Source organism: Danio rerio, chromosome 20, assembly GCF_049306965.1.
Source record: "Danio rerio strain Tuebingen ecotype United States chromosome 20, GRCz12tu, whole genome shotgun sequence".
Classification (NCBI taxonomy): domain Eukaryota; kingdom Metazoa; phylum Chordata; class Actinopteri; order Cypriniformes; family Danionidae; genus Danio; species Danio rerio.
This window is the reverse complement of record NC_133195.1, coordinates 36680807-36698783: the sequence shown is the minus strand read 5'-3', so window position 1 is coordinate 36698783 and position 17977 is coordinate 36680807. Positions and strand designations below refer to the sequence as shown.

General features: G+C 34.6%; 1 protein-coding gene across 4 annotated transcripts in view; it reads left to right on the top strand.

Annotated features, from left to right (window-relative positions):
• Window positions 1–17351, top strand: part of LOC101882847 (rho-associated protein kinase 2-like) — a 45642-nt gene extending 28291 nt beyond the window's left edge. The window contains exons 1-6 of one of the 4 annotated variants that reach the window (XM_073933428.1): window positions 2549–2574; window positions 2673–2742; window positions 2832–2971; window positions 6024–6284; window positions 9664–9808; window positions 9900–11524. In XM_073933428.1, coding sequence (XP_073789529.1) covers window positions 2954–2971; window positions 6024–6284; window positions 9664–9808; window positions 9900–10042 — 567 coding nt within the window. In that variant the 5' untranslated portion in view covers window positions 2549–2574; window positions 2673–2742; window positions 2832–2953 and the 3' untranslated portion in view covers window positions 10043–11524. Of the gene's footprint in view, window positions 1–2385; window positions 2575–2672; window positions 2743–2831; window positions 2972–4115; window positions 5099–6023; window positions 6285–9663; window positions 9809–9899; window positions 11525–12499; window positions 12781–16376 lie in introns of those variants that run through there. The other 3 variants (XM_073933427.1, XM_073933425.1, XM_073933426.1) reach the window with 3 other exon arrangements.
• Window positions 17352–17977: the final 626 nt, after the last annotated feature.

The following is a 17977-nucleotide window of genomic DNA, read 5'->3' as shown; positions in this document are numbered from 1 at the left end:
AAAGCAATAATATCATCATGAGGGCTTCTCTAACAAATATCTACTGGTATAAAATCAAATAAAAAAGAAAGTTATCTGTAAATAAAGGATAGCATTTGTCCTCATCACGTATCTTGTGTAAGTGTAGTTTTAAATATACAGTGCTCAATATATATATATATATATGAGAACACCCCTCACAAATCTCTCATTTAAATTAATATTTTCTATAGGATGCTTTCCAATATTATATATGTGCATATACATTAGTTTAGTCAATACTGAAATCAAATCTGGAGCTTATTGGTGTAATTTGTCTTCATCACGTATCTTCTAAGTGTAGTTTTAAATATACAGTGCTCAATATATATACATGAGAACACCCCTCACAAAACTCTTATTTAAATTAATAATTTCTATAGGATGCTTTTCAATATTTTATTTGTGCATATACATTAGTTTAGTCAGTACTGAAGCCAAATCTGGAGCTTATCTGTGTACTCATTTATGCTGAGCACTATATATCACTATATGCTGAGCACTATACTGTATATATATATACCAGTGTACTTTTAAACTAAACTTTATAACCTTTATTTTAGACTTTGTCATTGGCATTTGTATATGAGGCCAAAAGACTCCTCTTTGTTGCAGATTGCTTGAAATGGGCCTGAAGGACTGGGGTTGGGCTCTTGAGGTTGAATTGAATGATGACGATATTTTAGACTTCTGAAGACTTGAGTTTTTTGAGGGGTGACCAGTGTTAACATCTGTGAGTGTTAAGCTGTGGCTTAAAGCCGGTTTTGCTTTTTTTGGAATGATATTAAAATTTCCCACTGTGAGGGACTATACAACACGTTTTGAATTTGCCAGCAGGTTTGATGCACTTACAGTATACGAGTGGGCATGTTTGTATGCGTGTATAAAAGGCAGAATGGTTTGGTTTAGCTGGTTTGGCTGTATAGAGAATGGGATTTGACATGTCTGCCAGCATTTTATGTATGAACGTTTTTTATGGTACTAAATGACCTCCATCTCCTCTCTCTTAATTTCAGCTAACCTTGGTGAAGGCCGGATAGGTGATCATGCATCTGGGGTCTATGAAAGCGGAAAATGTCATAGTGTTCATTTGGGCTAATGGCAGGACTTCCAAGTGCCAAACACCACAATATAAATGACTGGGGAAGGGGACGGTATATGATATTTAAATACAGCACAAGCCATAAATCACCTAAAGTATCTAGTTTCAATTTTAAGTCATTTTAAGGGTAGAGTGTTTGTGTCTTCCTATACTATACAGTTTGTCAAAAAGTGTCTTCTAAGCTTTTAAAAATGTCAGAGGTTATTTTCGGACTCCTTATAGGGTTGTTAGTAAGTGTGACTGGATGTTTAAGTGTGTTTCCAAGAGCAAATGAATGATAATTACGTGATCATCAGGATTTATATACTCAAGTATTATATCTATTTTTGTTCAGAAAAACAAATATTTAGTGGCCCAGATTATATTTTTGTCATCTGTTATTTTGAAGAACACCTTCAATAAGCATTAAGTCTGCTCTATGTATTATTGAAGACTGATATCATGATGCAAAGATGCACATTTTATTAAATGCTGTGACAAAATTGTATGCATAGTGGAACATGAAGACCTACGGTCCAAACATTTTCTTTATTTTATCATTTTGTGAAATTGTTAATAAAAAAAGCTTTATTTGATGGAACACTTCTGACTCTGTGATGATCCAAACACACCTTAAATATTTCAATAGAAATGCAAGCATGTTTAATATTCCAGAATAAAAAACTGTCCATTGCTGAGCATGTGAAATGTGAAAAGTTTGCAGAGTAAGGCTGAATTAATTTAGCATAATCATATTGAGACCTGGAAGGAACGTGGAAGAATTTTTGGTGTGTGTTTAAACAGACAAATACACTTAATAATATGTAAACATGTCTGTCCTGCGTGTTTTATTGTAAACACAACTAATTTTCTCTTAAATGAGCTCAAACAGTTACTAAAGTAATGGAATGCTTTCATTATAGATTTGTGCATTCTTACAGTGACACCACTGTTAAAAATCAAAACAAAATGAGAGATTCATTTGCTCTTTACTTAATAACTATGGTAACTTTAATCAATAACAGAAAGTGTTAGTGGAACAACAGTTTTGCGAGGGAACGCACAATACCTTTGCGAGGAAAAAACTTTTCAAAAAATATTTTCCTATCACTGTCCTTTTTTTTACCCACCCATTTTTCCCCACCATCACGTCCCTTCTAGGTCTCTGTATAATCGTGATTACTTAATAAAATGAAGCTTTATTATTGTGATGTTTTTAGAGGGGGCAATAAAAATGCAATTCTAAATCTAAAATGTAACGTATACTGATATTATTTTCATTTGTCATGGTTAAAAACACATCTTGTGATTTGTTGTGAATGATTTACAAGAATTGATTGATAAAAGTCCAGTGTTACACAAAACTTTGATGCACATGTGGACCTGGAAAACCCTTGTTTGCAAATTGACAAATGTGATTTATAAAAGCAGGATCAGTTACACATGCTTAATATACAGTAAGGCTGAGGCATTAGGTGATTGAGGTTTTAACTAGAATCCTTACATTTTTACTTCTGTTGCAACTTGCTCATAGATATGAGCAAATATTATTTTCTAACTCAGTTCTGCTCAGCCTTTTTTCTCAGATACAGAGTGGCGTTTTACATCAAGGAAAATGCGGACAAGTCCTTGAAAATGATGAGGTCAGAGTCATTTGTCTTCATGTTAACTTTAAACAGCTACCCAGTAAAGTTTTTTCAGGAAACACCACAGACCTTCGTGTTCGTTTCAGCAATTTGAGCTCCATATCATCTGATGACCTGAAGATCTTCTCCCATCTGAGGCATCTCAGTCTGACCAGAAACCAACTGCAAACAACACCTGCGGATCTGCTCGTGGGCCTGTCTAATCTTTATGTGCTTGACCTTACAGGTAATATGTGTCTTACAAAACTATGGTTACTCACTACACATTCAGTAGAATAAGGGATGTTATAGTATCTAATGATCAGCAAGGCCTATTAATATATAAAAATCATCTTTTAGACCCAACTCATATTAGTCTGGCAAATACTTAAAATCGGTTACTAGTAACAGTCACTCTTCAAATAAATGTCAACAAGTGTCTAATATTATTTCGAAAAAGAACCAGTTATCTAACAAATAATTGCTAGTAAATATTAAAAAGGTACCAGCCTACCTAAGGAATAAACACTAATTCATGCAAAAGATAACTACTAGCATAAGACACAAACACGTTTTACTGATTAAATGCTAGTCACACCATTTGAACATTTCTAAATGTTTAATGAAAGGGACAGTTCACCAAAAAGTGAATCGTCATTTAATCACCCATCACGTTCCTAACCTGTTTTGCCTTCTTCTAAAAACAAAAGAAGATATTTTGAAGAAAGCTGGAAACCTGACCCAATTGACTTCCACAGTATTTTTATTTGCAACTATGGAAGACAATATTACAGGTTTTCACCTTTGTTTAAAATATCTTCTTTACTTTTAAAGATTTGAAAGCATTTAAGGGTGAGTTAATTTTCCTTTTTTGTGAACTGTCCCTTTATGTAACACCAATGCAAGGAAGGGGAAAAAGTGTAATTGACTGCAAAAAATATAAACTTAAATAAAATAAAGTACATTTTAAGTACAATCTTATTTTTGTACTAAATGAAATTGGCATCTATCTATCTATCTATCTATCTATCTATCTATCTATCTATCTATCTATCTATCTATCTATCTATCTATCTATCTATCTATCTATCTATCTGTCTGTCTGTCTGTCTGTCTGTCTGTCTGTCTGTCTGTCTGTCTGTCTGTCTGTCTGTCTGTCTGTCTCTCTCTCTGTCTGTCTGTCTGTCTGTCTGTCTGTCTGTCTCTCTGTCTGTCTATCTGTCTGTCTGTCTGTCTGTCTGTCTATTGCTTTTTTTTTTAGGAAAAACTGTAAATGGCAATAGTTAGCCGAAAAAAGATTCATAACCTTTAATAACCTTGTTTATTTATAATATTATGCGTAACGCTTATCAACACTAATTTGTCGGTACGCTTGGGTTTTTCGTCTGTAGGTAACAAACTGAAGGCTTTACATTGGCGAGTGTTTGGTAATTCTCCTCTTGTGGAGCTCACTCTGGCGGATAACCTGCTCTCTGAGCTCCACGCAGACTGTCTGCCCATAAACAGCTCTCTTCAGCGGCTGGACTTGGCATCTAACAGGTTCACCCTGTTACCTGTGGCCTTTCTACAAAGACTCGGCAATCTCCAGAGTTTTGACTTCAAAAATAACCAGCTGGAGGAACTGACTCCTGTCTTGGACAAGCCTAAAGCTTTGTTAGTGAAACCTGGGGCAAATATTAGATCAGTTTCTACAATATAGCAAGTTAAAAAAGCTTAAACATGTAAATAAAAAATGAGAAAAAATATTAGAATTATATAATTTAAATTCAAATTAGAGAAAACATTTATTGTTTATATTTACAACAAATTCAGCTAAATCATTTTGTTGGAATAGTTTCGATTAGCATGTTGTACTGATCTCTGCATCATTGGAGTAAGCCAGATTTCCACAAATATTGTATTCTATAGGAAACTAAATTATTTAAAAGCAAGGTATTTTCTGAGAAATCTGTCAGGTTGTACTCATTATGGGTATTGTATAAGCTATAGTATTATAAAATGCTAGTTTAGGTAACTAAATGTGAAATAAGTGATCAAATCAAGTTTGGAGGATGGTGACAGTATTAACGTTGTAAATGAAAATAAATTTAAAGAATGTCTGATTTTGGTCAGCAGAGGACTCTAAACTCTGGTCAATGTAATTTACTGTAAAGACACACCCTGTTGAAAAATTGGATTATTTTAAACCTATGACCTATTTTTGAACAAAATTAATTTATTTTTGGGGTTGCACTGTGATCCTAAAATAGAGCTTAATGTGAAATTTTCCTTTGACATTTAATTTGGCAAAATATACACAGTACTACCCATTAAACGCAGCCTTGGAACAATAATTTGTACTTTAAAAAAAACCCTGGTTTGGGATTAGGCATGGGCCGGTAAAAGATTAAAAAATAATAATGTTAAATGACTTAAACTACTAGTACTTCACTTAAATAGTATAAAATAGTATAAATAGTAAAATGTAAACCTGACTGAGAAAATATTCTTGACTGGCTGTTTTTCAACACTTGTATTTCACAGGATGCACCAGCCCATGTTGTAGTCAGTCAGTTATGTACTCGTGTAAATAAGGACGACAAAAAATACAGACCAGTTCATTAGACCTTGAAGCCTAATATTTTTGCTGCTGTAATGTTGATGTTAACTAACCAAAATAAAGAAAGTTAAACTTGATTTTAAGTATAACATAATTTAAATGGCAATAACTTGTTGCTAGTTGTATTTTATTAGTGCTGTCAAATGCTTAATCACATAAAAAATTAAGTTTGTATTTACATAATATATTTTGTGTGGAGTGTATATATTTATCATTTAGCGTACAGTATATACGTACACAAAGAAATGTATATATTTGAGAAAATGTTCATTTATATCTTTATATGAAATATTTATATCTACATCAAATTATAAATAAATATAAATAATGATGTACATGTTATGAAGATACAAATTTTAATTTTGGGTTTGATTAATTGCTTGACACAACTGTTTTTGTGTATGTATATGTTCATACTTAAAATGTCATTTAATATTCCATTTATAATTTTTTTATATTTTATCTTTATTATTTACATTCTGTAATTGATAGCATTAAAAGTTTTTTAATAACAGTATTTAAATTATGAAATAAATATTTAAACGATTAAATAAAGTCTGTGTTCAATATCACATTGCTTATTATTTAATTTAGCTGGGTTGCTGCAACTAAAATTAAGTATTGTTAAATTTCACTGGTATTGATTACTGAAATATATTGTGACTTCTCTGTTCACCACTCTATCTCTCTGTCCACATAGCTGTGCTGTGCATTCCAAGATGAAAAGTACCTTTATTTGGTGATGGAGTTCATGCCAGGTGGAGATCTGGTGACTCGGACCAGCAACTATGACATCCCAGAGGAATGGGCTCAATTCTATACAGCAGAAGTGGTGCTGGCACTCGACGCCATCCATTCTCTGGGCTTCATCCACAGAGACATCAAACCAGACAACATGCTGCTGGACCGCAATGGACACCTCAAACTCGCAGACTTTGGCACATGTACGAAGATGGACTCGGTGTGTGATAAGTGCATTTGAAGTGTCTTTTAAGGGGGTTTGATTCTAACAAAAATGTTTCTCTCCTTTTTTTTTTAATAATCTAATTGAATAATATTTTGCTTAGTGTGCTTTTGTGCTGATACCTTGGCTAGTTTAGGCCTGACATGGATTAACAGATATGACCACTAGGTGACACCACTACTGTAGGTGACAGCAAGTCTCTTTCTCCATGTCAAAAATAGTAGGCTACTATCTAAATCGGTACTTCATTTTAGTTCTAAGTTGTGTCTTGACAATATTAAAATAGAATAGAGGAAGTGAGAATGAAATTCAGGCTACTGCATTGACGTTGTTGTCACTGTCATGTTGACCTGTCGTCATCAGGCCTCATAGGATAGTAAATGTATTAATTCCACACTTCAGTAATTGATAATTCTGGTACTTTTTGCCTCCTGATTCAATTCAATCATTTTCCTTTGGCTTAGTCCCTTTATTAGTCAGGGGTCGCCACAGCGGAATGAACTGCCAACTTATCCAGCATATGATTTACACAGCGGATGCCCTTCCAACTGCAACCCACTACTGGGAAAAACTTATACACACTCCTTCAAACATACACTATGGCCACTATGGCCAATTTAATTTATTCAATTCACCTGTAATGCATGTGTTTGGACATGGGGAGAACAAGCAAACTCCACAGAAAAATTCCAACTGGCACAGCCGGGCTCGAACCAGCGACCTTGTTACTGTGAGGCGACAGTGCTAACCACTGAGCCACAGTGTTGCCCCTTGTGTCTTAATTTCTACTACTAATTCGGATGTACAAGGTCACATGCTGTTTTTCATAAACTGTATACAAGGGTGTGGGATTTTGAATTTATTCTGTTTTTATAAGTGATTCAATAAACATTTATTCAAACAATTGATTCAAAATTGAATTGATTGATTCAATGATTTATTTAAAACAGATTGAAGTTCAAAACACACACACACACACGCACGCACAAACTCTTGCACTAAGATGCACATTTTCTGCTTCACCTTTTTTTGGTATTTTCTGTTGATCTGTTGAACAGAACTCGCTTTATTGTGTTTTAATGGATATTCAGCAAAGCCTACTTGTGTTAACTTGCTTGTGTAACGAAGTTATATTTTTCATTGTGAATCCTCCTGAATTATTATCATTTGATCTTTTAAGCATTTGAATTTTCATTTTCATTTTGCTAGGAAAAAACTTCCATAGAATTATGCAGCAGTTATGTGTTTTATAGAGTAAGGGCGCCCTCATGTGGTTTGTTTGGGTACCGCAGATACAAGTTAGGCAGGAAGTGACCTAGCGCAGCAGATGCTGTGAGACAGCCATGCTGTGGGTGCAGTAGGTGTTTTTCATGCTCCGTCACAGTTTATTAATATTAGCTTAAGAAAGTTGCGATTTCAAACATTTAGTTTATAATTCGGTTATATTATCATTAAGCATTAAGTTTGACTTGTGACATGTAGTTTTTGTAAGTTAAATGGCTTTTTATAAATGTCTACTGGATTGTGCTCTTTAGCAAGGCCATGCGGTTGATTTGATTTTCTATTTTATTTAGATGCTGTATGTCTGCAGCAAGCAATCCACTAAAAAGGGCTGTACTGTTTATTTTTTCAGGTATGTCAATGTTTATTTGTTAATTGTGAATGTTACGTTTTATGCTATGTTCATGTGATTGTCAGTTCGTATGTGGATATTGGTGATGTGATAAGCAGATGCTGTGAGACAGCCATGCTGTGGATGTTGTATGTCTGCAGCAAGCAATCCACTAAAAAGGGCTGTACTGTTTATTTTTTCAGTATATCTGTAAAAAGGAGTAATCAAATACTGTGTCCGGGCCTTCATTAAAGAGCATTGCACACAACGCAGAGGAAGAAGAGTTGAAGGACCGGAGACGTTACACTTGTATTATTTCACAAAATCCTACACATTTTAAATTTTGTTTGTTTTTCTCAATTGAATGAAGCTCTCTGCAATGCCAGCTCACAATACAATTACATTTTTATTGAAAACGATAAATATCATACACCAGCAGTTGGTGTGTTTACATGTACTGTACATGACAGAGAATGAGAGAGTTTCTTTTAGATTTTGTAGTGTGGAGATTTACAATTATCACCTCACACATATCAGCATTAGGGTTGTAACAATATACCGGTATGACGGTCTACCACGATTTGAACGTGCACGATTATCATACCATGAACAATTGCATATCGACGGTTTTAACCGCTGATCCGATTCATACAATTCAAAGATTGGCATAAAGAAGAGAATCTCAGCTTTCCAGTGCTGTATCACATAACATTCGCGGCTCCGGAATCAGTGCGGTTACGTCATCAAAATTTGACAACGCTGATTTAACAAAGAAACGCTCGTCACTGTGTCTCCGGACAAACCAGACACGATACATTGATGCATTGTCCCTCCTCCATGCCCAGATTGGTTCAAACTCGCTATATCACAACCAATAAGCATAGGTTTCGCTTTTGTTTGTGGACCAAAAACGAGCTTTTTGAACAACACAGAATGAGAGATAGGCATACATTTATGCGCGGCTAAATAAAACGCAAAAAAAAAAGTTTTGCATGAAATAATTCTCATACTAAGTACTTTTGCATGCACAGCAGCACAGAAACATGACAAAACAGTGACACAGCAAAGACGAACTGCTGCTCTTGCTGTTTTCAAAAGACGCAAATGAAGGTGCAGCTGTTTGTCTGGGTTAGGGTTATTGCAGACAACCATATCCAAATCCATATCCACAGACAACCATATCCATGCTGGCACATAAAACCTAAGGATGTTCCATATTGAATCTAGTTTCGTTATGTAACTATTTATAGTATAGTAAATATTTATATCTATTTTTTTACTGAGGATTTGCACCATGTTTATTTGGACTTTATTTGGACTTTGACACATTATTTATTATTTTCTTATTTTTTTATTTGTTCATTATAAGTGGTGTTGTTTATAGTAACTGAAAATATATCATTTGGAAAAAGTCAAATTTGCTTCACTGTTCTATTATTTTGTAACATTTGTAACATACCGTATACCGCGAAACCGTCAAACCGTGGTATTGTTTTAGACGATTATCATACCGTAAAAAATTCATACCGTTACAACCCTAATCAGCATATTTGTTTAAACAATCATTAACGTACGTTACAGAAATCCTCCATTCGGTGATGATAGATGTCAGTGCTGCCATCTTGTGGCTAGATTGTACAGTGCAGTCCTTGAATTGAATGAAAATGAATTGTGTAAATAATTGAAATTTTAAACATACTTGTATTTCAGCTACATTAACTCATCCAGTAATGTTTATATCCATGTCTCTACATGTGTGTTTAGACTGGTTTGGTAAGCTGTGACGCTGCTGTTGGGACACCTGATTACATTTCTCCAGAGGTTTTAATGTCTCAAGGAGGGACTGGTTATTACGGTCGCGAGTGTGACTGGTGGTCTGTTGGTGTTTTCATTTATGAGCTTCTAGTGGGTGAGTAGTGTCAGCTTCATATGCATCTCTTGTAATTTTAGTTCAGTGTTCTGATCATTAAATTTATTTATTCGTCTGTCACTCTGAGCAGGCGACACTCCATTTTATTCCGAGTCTCTGGTGGGCACATATGGAAAGATCATGGATCACAAGAACAGCTTAACTTTCCCAGATGATATTGAAATGTCAAAGGATGCCAAAGACCTCATCTGTGCCTTTCTGAGTAGCAGATGAGACTGAGAGACGTAAAGATTTGATTTGAGGGTTTTTTTTTTTTTCTTGTAAAGTTCAGACTCTTAGTCTCTTAATATACCCTTACTTGTTTGTTTTTAGAGGTTGGCTGGTAACATGTATTTTTGTCAATTTGAAATTAACTTTACTGTAAAAAAAAAAAAAAGCAAATTTTCAGGACAATTTATTACACACATGATGAGATTTCTTTTGTAATTGGAGTTTATAACCTGGGTTTGACATTAGCTTTTTTGATCACCAGCCACAGTGGCTAGGAGTTTTCCAACATTACTAACCACTCGCCATTTTCTCTAACCACAATTTTAATGTTGGAAAAATATATTTTATATTCATAAATTTGAATTTGACATGCTAACTTTATTGATTTATACTTTGTGTCCACATGCCTCCTTGTTCAATCAACATTGAGTGTTGTTTATGACCTTGCTCAATGAGCATGAGTACATGGGATGTAATTTTTATAGTGTCGCAATGTAATTAATTTAATTTTATTTTTATTAATAGTTTATTTCACATGAGTTTTTAGGGCTCGACACTAAGGATTTGCTAAGTTTTTCTCTGGCTGCACCGAACTAATTATTTCTTTGAAACACATTTAAAAAAATGTGTAAAGCAAACAAAATAAAGCTATATGCATACACTTTTTATTCACAGTTGATACTTAAAAACAATATTCTCATATACTGTAAATACATTTATCACAGCCAAAGTGGCTAGTGAGAGTGGCTGTCTAACTGTTTATAACGTATTTAATGTAATCACAGGGTACCTTAGATCTGTTATCATTGTTATCATATGTAATTTTCCCTATTTTGTAAATGTTTGTGGTCAGTAGGATTTTTTTTTTTTTGCTTAATGGTTTTAGAAAATCGTTGCACTTTTTTCCAAAATGGCAATCTTAAGGAATATTTCTTAAACACCAAATCATATATTTTTACATTTAATTTAAGGAGAACATACAAGTCTATATTAATTTTGTGCTTTTAAAAGCTCTTCATAAAATAAGTCTTTCATAAAACTTTCATGTCCTACTGCTTTTACTAGACACTTACTAGCGTAATTAACCCTTACTTGTTTGTTTTTAGAGGTTGGCTGGTAGTGAAATTAATTTATTATTTTTTCAATTTGAAATTAGCTTTACTGTAAAAAAAAAGTAAATTTTCTGGACAATTATTTACACATTTTGATTTCTTTTGTAGTTTATAACATATATAATGTAAATACAGAGCACCTAAGATTTGTTATCGCTGAAAACAGTAAAGTTTTCTTGCCATAAATTACAAGGCACAGAAATAAAGGAGATTAATTTAGCAGCTTCAGTGAGAAAAATGTGCAGTTTTTGCTCAGTTTATTCTCAGCTAATGTGATGGAAAAACATATTTTGCCTCTGTAGCCAGAATATGATGATCCATTTCCCCAAACACAAATGTTGGCTATAAAAAATAAATAATCTTTATTAAACCATTAAGATATTCAATGATTTTTTGCTCATAATTTTGCCGCCCTGTATAATTGACCCACAGTTTTGTACAACCCAGTGTTGTTGTTGTTTACACTGTGTAGTGTTCTGATTGATTGAATTAGTAAATAATGTGTATATTTGACAAAATACAACAATTTCAATATAATCTTAGCCTGATTACTACAGATACCTAAAACATAAATAAATAGTTTTATCAGTGAAAAAAAACGTTTTATCAGTGTTATTATATGAAATGTTCCCTATTTTTTAAGGTTTATGGTCAATAAGATTTTTTTTCTTTAATGGTTTTAGAAAAATTATAAAAATATACATATAATTCTTAATAATAATAATAATCCCAATAAATATTTCTTAAGCACCAGATCGCCAAAAAACTTACTAAGCCATAGCAACATTTTAATTGAATTAAATTAGATTAAGACAACATACAAGCTGATCTTTATTCATGTTATGCCTTTAAAAGCTCTTTATAGATAAAGTCCCTAATAAAACATAAATTTCATGTCCTACTGCTTTTACTACATGTCATCTTCATGGACGTTCACCCTCCAGCCTGACATCTTCCATCTGAATTCCTCTTTTCTCCTTCCCTCTTTCTCCTCCCTCACATGCCCACATACAAGCATTCCTGATCAAACATACAGAGAGGGGCTTAATGTTTTTCCTGTTTTTTTCATGTAAACACACACACACACACACACACACACACACACACACACACACACTCCCTTTGCATTCAGGCTGCTGGAATGTCCCACACGTGGCAGTCCAAACTGCTGCACCCTCTCAATGCAGATGAAGTGAAAGGAAGGGGGAGTGAACGGTCCTTATTTTTGGATGTCTCTCTGACTGCTCCACTCCTCCATGCTGTGCTGTTGGATGTACCTGGTGGATGGTCATTTAACGGATTAGCGCTTCTCTGTCTGTTTTGCTGACCAGTGTTTTGCTATGTTCAGGGAGGTGAGGCTTGGCCGAACTGGAGTGAATGAAATAAAATGTCACCCCTTCTTCAAGAATGATCAGTGGACCTTCGACACCATACGAGACAGTAAGTCAGTGTGGCTGATCTGGGGGTCATGGCTTGTTAAAGTGATCTACATTTTATGCATGTGCTTGTTGGTAAAAGTGTAAACTTTCAATGTTGTTTTGGAGTTTAGTTGTGTGTTTGAGGATATTATGGTTATGAGGATTTTTGAAGCACAGCTTTTTAATTTCCTGACTTTCCACCTACTTTTTTCTCCACACACATGCAAACATTCACCTCACACCCTCATGCTACACTTTAAATGTCAAAGAAAGACAGCTTTGCATGCCATGTATTGCTACATTGCTCTTGCAGTTTTTGTGTGTGCACCATATTAAATAAACCAAATATTTCATTATTTTCTAATATTATTATTATTTTTTATTATTTTATTATTTTTTTTATTATTTTATTTACTTTATTGTGTTCAATCTACAACATTATTCTTTTATTTTATTGAGCATTTTATTTTATGAGTTTCTGTGCACATTTTTTGCACTGCAATATCACTCCTTGCATTTTCTTTTGTTTTTATTAATTCTTTTTATTTTTGTTTTTTTTTGTGTCTTCAACCCTCTGCTTGTTTATACTTTAAAAAATTAAAAATAATAATAATATTAATAATAATATTACTTTTTGTTTTTGTGCTGTGGAAATATAAATTTCTATCAACTAATTCCAAATGAACAATAATCTACGTATAACTGAAAAGTTATATTCTTTTGTTTTTAATTATATAATTTCATTAACATCCCAGCTAGGAGGGACATTTAACCTTTATCTCTCTGACTACAGGCTAAGCCAGTGATGCAAATGCTTTAAACGACTCTGTCTTTGTCTTCGGGTGTTGCTTTTATGCTACAGAAACCCTATGTTGATTAACTTGTGTGGTCAGTAGCTGGGCCGTTTTTTAACACCTATGCCATGCTGACTCCAACTCTTAATTTGCATGCTCTGTTTAGCCATATCCCCTCCTCCTAAGAACACAATATAGCCATGAAATCTTTGTCTCAATTCAGACTAATTCAGACTTGTGTGAGACTTGTGAGAGACTCGTGAAAGAACTTGCAGACTGCGGACCTCTAGTAGGCTCTTGCAGACACATTGGACACCTTGAAGACGCTGTATGACTGCAGATTAACCAACACGTCTCAATAAAGGAATTCTGCTTGTTCCGAGTCTCCTGGACTGGGTTCTCTCTTCTTTTTCACTCATTTATTTTTTTTACAACAACTTGGTGCCGTGACCCGGATAGAGACTGAATTTATCAAATTCTCAACAATTTGCCACAAAAGACTGAAATCTTCCTGAAATTCAACTTGAAGCTTCAAGATCAAGGAAACTTCTTCAGACGGAATCTTCAGCTCAACGGCATTTTGAAGTCACTCAGCGGACGTCACAAATTCTCAACTATTTGCTGACTGCAACCCTGATGAACATTTAAGCTACCTGAATACAAAGATCAGATCACTGCAGACTGAATCTTTTCAGCTCAACCTCGATTTGGTGAGTTTCACTCTATCAAAAGAACCATACAGACCAGTCTATACACATGGTTATTCTCTGCTCCATCAGAGAAAAGTTAACAAACAGCTGCAGGGTTTGTTTAACAAAAAGCTATCCTCTATTTCAATAGAGAAGTAACAGTTTATCCTCTGTTCAGACAGAGAAGTAAAGCCTTACGTGCTATTTTCTTTTCTTTTATTTCGTTTTCCCTCTGTTCAACCAGAGAAGTTTAAGTTTAGCTATACAAGCTAATTTGTTATATCTTGTACAGGCAGGAAGTTTTAGCAACATGTGCTAATATTGTTACCCTCTGTTTCGCCAGAGAAGAAATTACTACACTTTCATCAGAAAAGTTTTAGTATTTTTACTTTGTGATAATAAGCTCACAAAATGTTCAGACAGAATACAAGACTGATCACTACAACTGAAAAAGGTAGTTTAAAAACTCCTTTATTGTCAGATCAGGATTTCAAATCGCTGCTACAACAGCACATGGACTCAATAACAGAGTCAGTCAGACTAAATTTGACAAAGAAATTTAGCATTGACCCAGATAATGTTTGGACATTAGATGAATGCAAGAAAGTGCTTGATGCATGCATTCGCAAAAACAATGTAAAAGGCATTATCTGCTGCTACAGAGAATTCAGTTTATCTCGAGCTAAACAAAAAGCTCAAGCTAAATCTGAATTAGAGAAACAGATCCAAGAGCTTCATGCTAAGATAACCTCATTAACAAAACAACTGAACCTCAAGAAATCAAAAACTGACATTGAGGAGATTAGTCAGCCTGATAATAAACATCCTGACATACAAATTGTCTCTGAAACAGACATTTCCATCCAATCAGATAGTGATTTGCTCATAGGTTCAGTGGAGGTTTGTGGTGCCAGAAGATCTAAGAGAACTGAGAGTTCACACAACAACACTTCTGTTGTTCAAATTCAAACAGTTTCAAGAACACTAGGACCTAAAGAAATAGACAGACTGTCTCAAAGCTTACCATCAGCACGCACAAATTTTTCAGAGTTTAGCAGAGCACTAATCAGCAAAATGCGTCTTTATGACATGTCATTAACAGAAGTCACCCAGCTAATGTCTCAAATTCTCACTGAATCTGAATTCAACAGTTTTGAGCATACTGTGACCTCTAAATTACAACATGCCAATAAGGATGATTTGAGAGAGGGTGTTTTGAAAGCTCTAAAGAACATTGTTGGCCCAAAGATCGACTGGTCAAAAGTGACTTGTTGTGTGCAAAGGAAAGATGAATCTGTGAATGAATTCACTGAGAGATTTTGTCAATCCGCCATAACTTACAGTGGATTAGCTGATAATTCGGACAGTGTGCTAGATGATAAGGGACCCCTAGTCCGCATCTGGTCAGATGGCCTTGCAACTGAATACAGACAAGCTTTGCCATTTCTTAACATCACCTTGTCTTCCACCACTCTCAGAAATAATATGAACAGTTTAGCTTTGTGGGAAAGAGACTCTTACATTAAAGACAGAGTCAGATTTGAAGCAGCCGCCACTAAGATCAACACAGAAAAGACATCAAATCACAAATGTCTTAGGAAAAATATCTGTTGTCATTACTGTGGTAAAAAAGGACATTGGATGAGGGAGTGTAGAAAGAATAAAAAGAACTTTAAAGAGATGAACAGGGTAAATCAACTTCTGAACAGTTTGCTAAATGCCCTCAACATACCCCTCCCCTCATCACTAAATCCATTGAGCTGTCCACAAAGATGCTAACCATTTTTTGGCTGTGAGTGCTTAATGTCCCAGTTCATTTACAATTAAGATGAAAGACTCTTTGTAAAAAGACACAAAGGAAACTTCTTCCTTTGTATTAGGGAACTCTGCTTAAGTCCACTTACAGCCTTGAATGTGTTTAACACATATTTTCAATCACTACCCATTCAATGTTATGATGTCTGATAGGACTGATATTTATTGAATGATAGTTTGTGTCTCACATTTTAAAGTTTGCCCACCACACTCAGGGACAGAACAGGACACACAAACCAGTGAGGAGCCCAGGGCAGAACTGAAAGCAACAGGCTTCAGGGGCCGCACCCTGTGGTGAAGACTCCCTTTTTCCCCATTTATCCTCACCTCACTGTTTTATAGGTGTCATAACTTTAAGATTAGGAGACAGAAAATACACAACACTACACGATCACCAACTTAACACCACTATACGATCACCTGAATAACTAGACACATGAACTGTATGATCATACAAGTCTATGCATGAATACTGCTGGTCTGCTGTTTCCGTGTTTTCTTGTGTGCAGGTAAACACAAACACTGCATCTTCTCAAGAAACACTCTAAACCAGAGCATCACTACGGAGATCCAGGAATGACAGGAAGTCATCAGATCAACTCTGTGCAGGAGAAGAACCACAAGAAACACACCTCACAAAAGACTGAACACTATTCACAAGCCATGGACTTTCAGAAGATCTGCAGTTTAACTACATGATTTTTTGTGTCATCATGTAGGATTTATGACATTACAACTGATTGTCATAAACGCGTGAACAGTTTAGAAATCTACAATTACATCTACGTAGATATTGAAATGACACAGAATAAATTAAATGTGCCTGTAACTTTTTCCAAGTTACATGACTAGAAGATGGGGCTTCTGTTATCAAACAGAAGCCATTGAATGGATTTAGGAAGGCTTATAAATTTATATTTTTTTGTGAGAGTTTTTAAATAACTCTCAAAGGGGGAACTGTGGAAATATAAATTTCTATCAACTAATTCCAAATGAACAATAATCTACGTATAACTGAAAAGTTATATTCTTTTGTTTTTAATTATATAATTTCATTAACATCCCAGCTAGGAGGGACATTTAACCTTTATCTCTCTGACTACAGGCTAAGCCAGTGATGCAAATGCTTTAAACGACTCTGTCTTTGTCTTCGGGTGTTGCTTTTATGCTACAGAAACCCTATGTTGATTAACTTGTGTGGTCAGTAGCTGGGCCGTTTTTTAACACCTATGCCATGCTGACTCCAACTCTTAATTTGCATGCTCTGTTTAGCCATATCCCCTCCTCCTAAGAACACAATATAGCCATGAAATCTTTGTCTCAATTCAGACTAATTCAGACTTGTGTGAGACTTGTGAGAGACTCGTGAAAGAACTTGCAGACTGCGGACCTCTAGTAGGCTCTTGCAGACACATTGGACACCTTGAAGACGCTGTATGACTGCAGATTAACCAACACGTCTCAATAAAGGAATTCTGCTTGTTCCGAGTCTCCTGGACTGGGTTCTCTCTTCTTTTTCACTCATTTATTTTTTTTTTACAACAGTGCTGCAACATTGTGCTGTTTTGTACTATCACTTATTTATTCATTTTGTGTATGTGTGTTTTGTTCTACAACATTTGTACAGTTTTGTCAGAAATGTTTTCTTTTCAAGTCAAATGACTGCAAATGTGCAAATGACATAAAATAAATAAAAAATCCAAAATGTTTCTTAAATAGATAATCAATAGGAAATTGATGTAGCTGTAGACAAAGAAGCACAATTAATGAAACGCCAGAGGTTGTTGTGAAACTCAAACCACAAAACGAAATAATAGATAATCAATTCATTTGAAGTATTTCGCCACAACACATTTGACAGTTTTGTCATTGAATTCTCTGGTTGAGTCAAATTAACTTTTCTAGTCATCTCAACTTGCATCAATCAAATAGATTACAAATATTAAGTTAAACTTGGTACAACTTCAAAAATGTTATTATATTAAAAGTTGTTAAAGTAACATCAAAATATTTGTTGTCTTGACTTTTTGTCATTACATTTTTTACAGTGCAGCTAAAACTTTTTTTTCTATTCTTTAGCGGATAAATAGCTTTTTTGAATTGCCTGAAA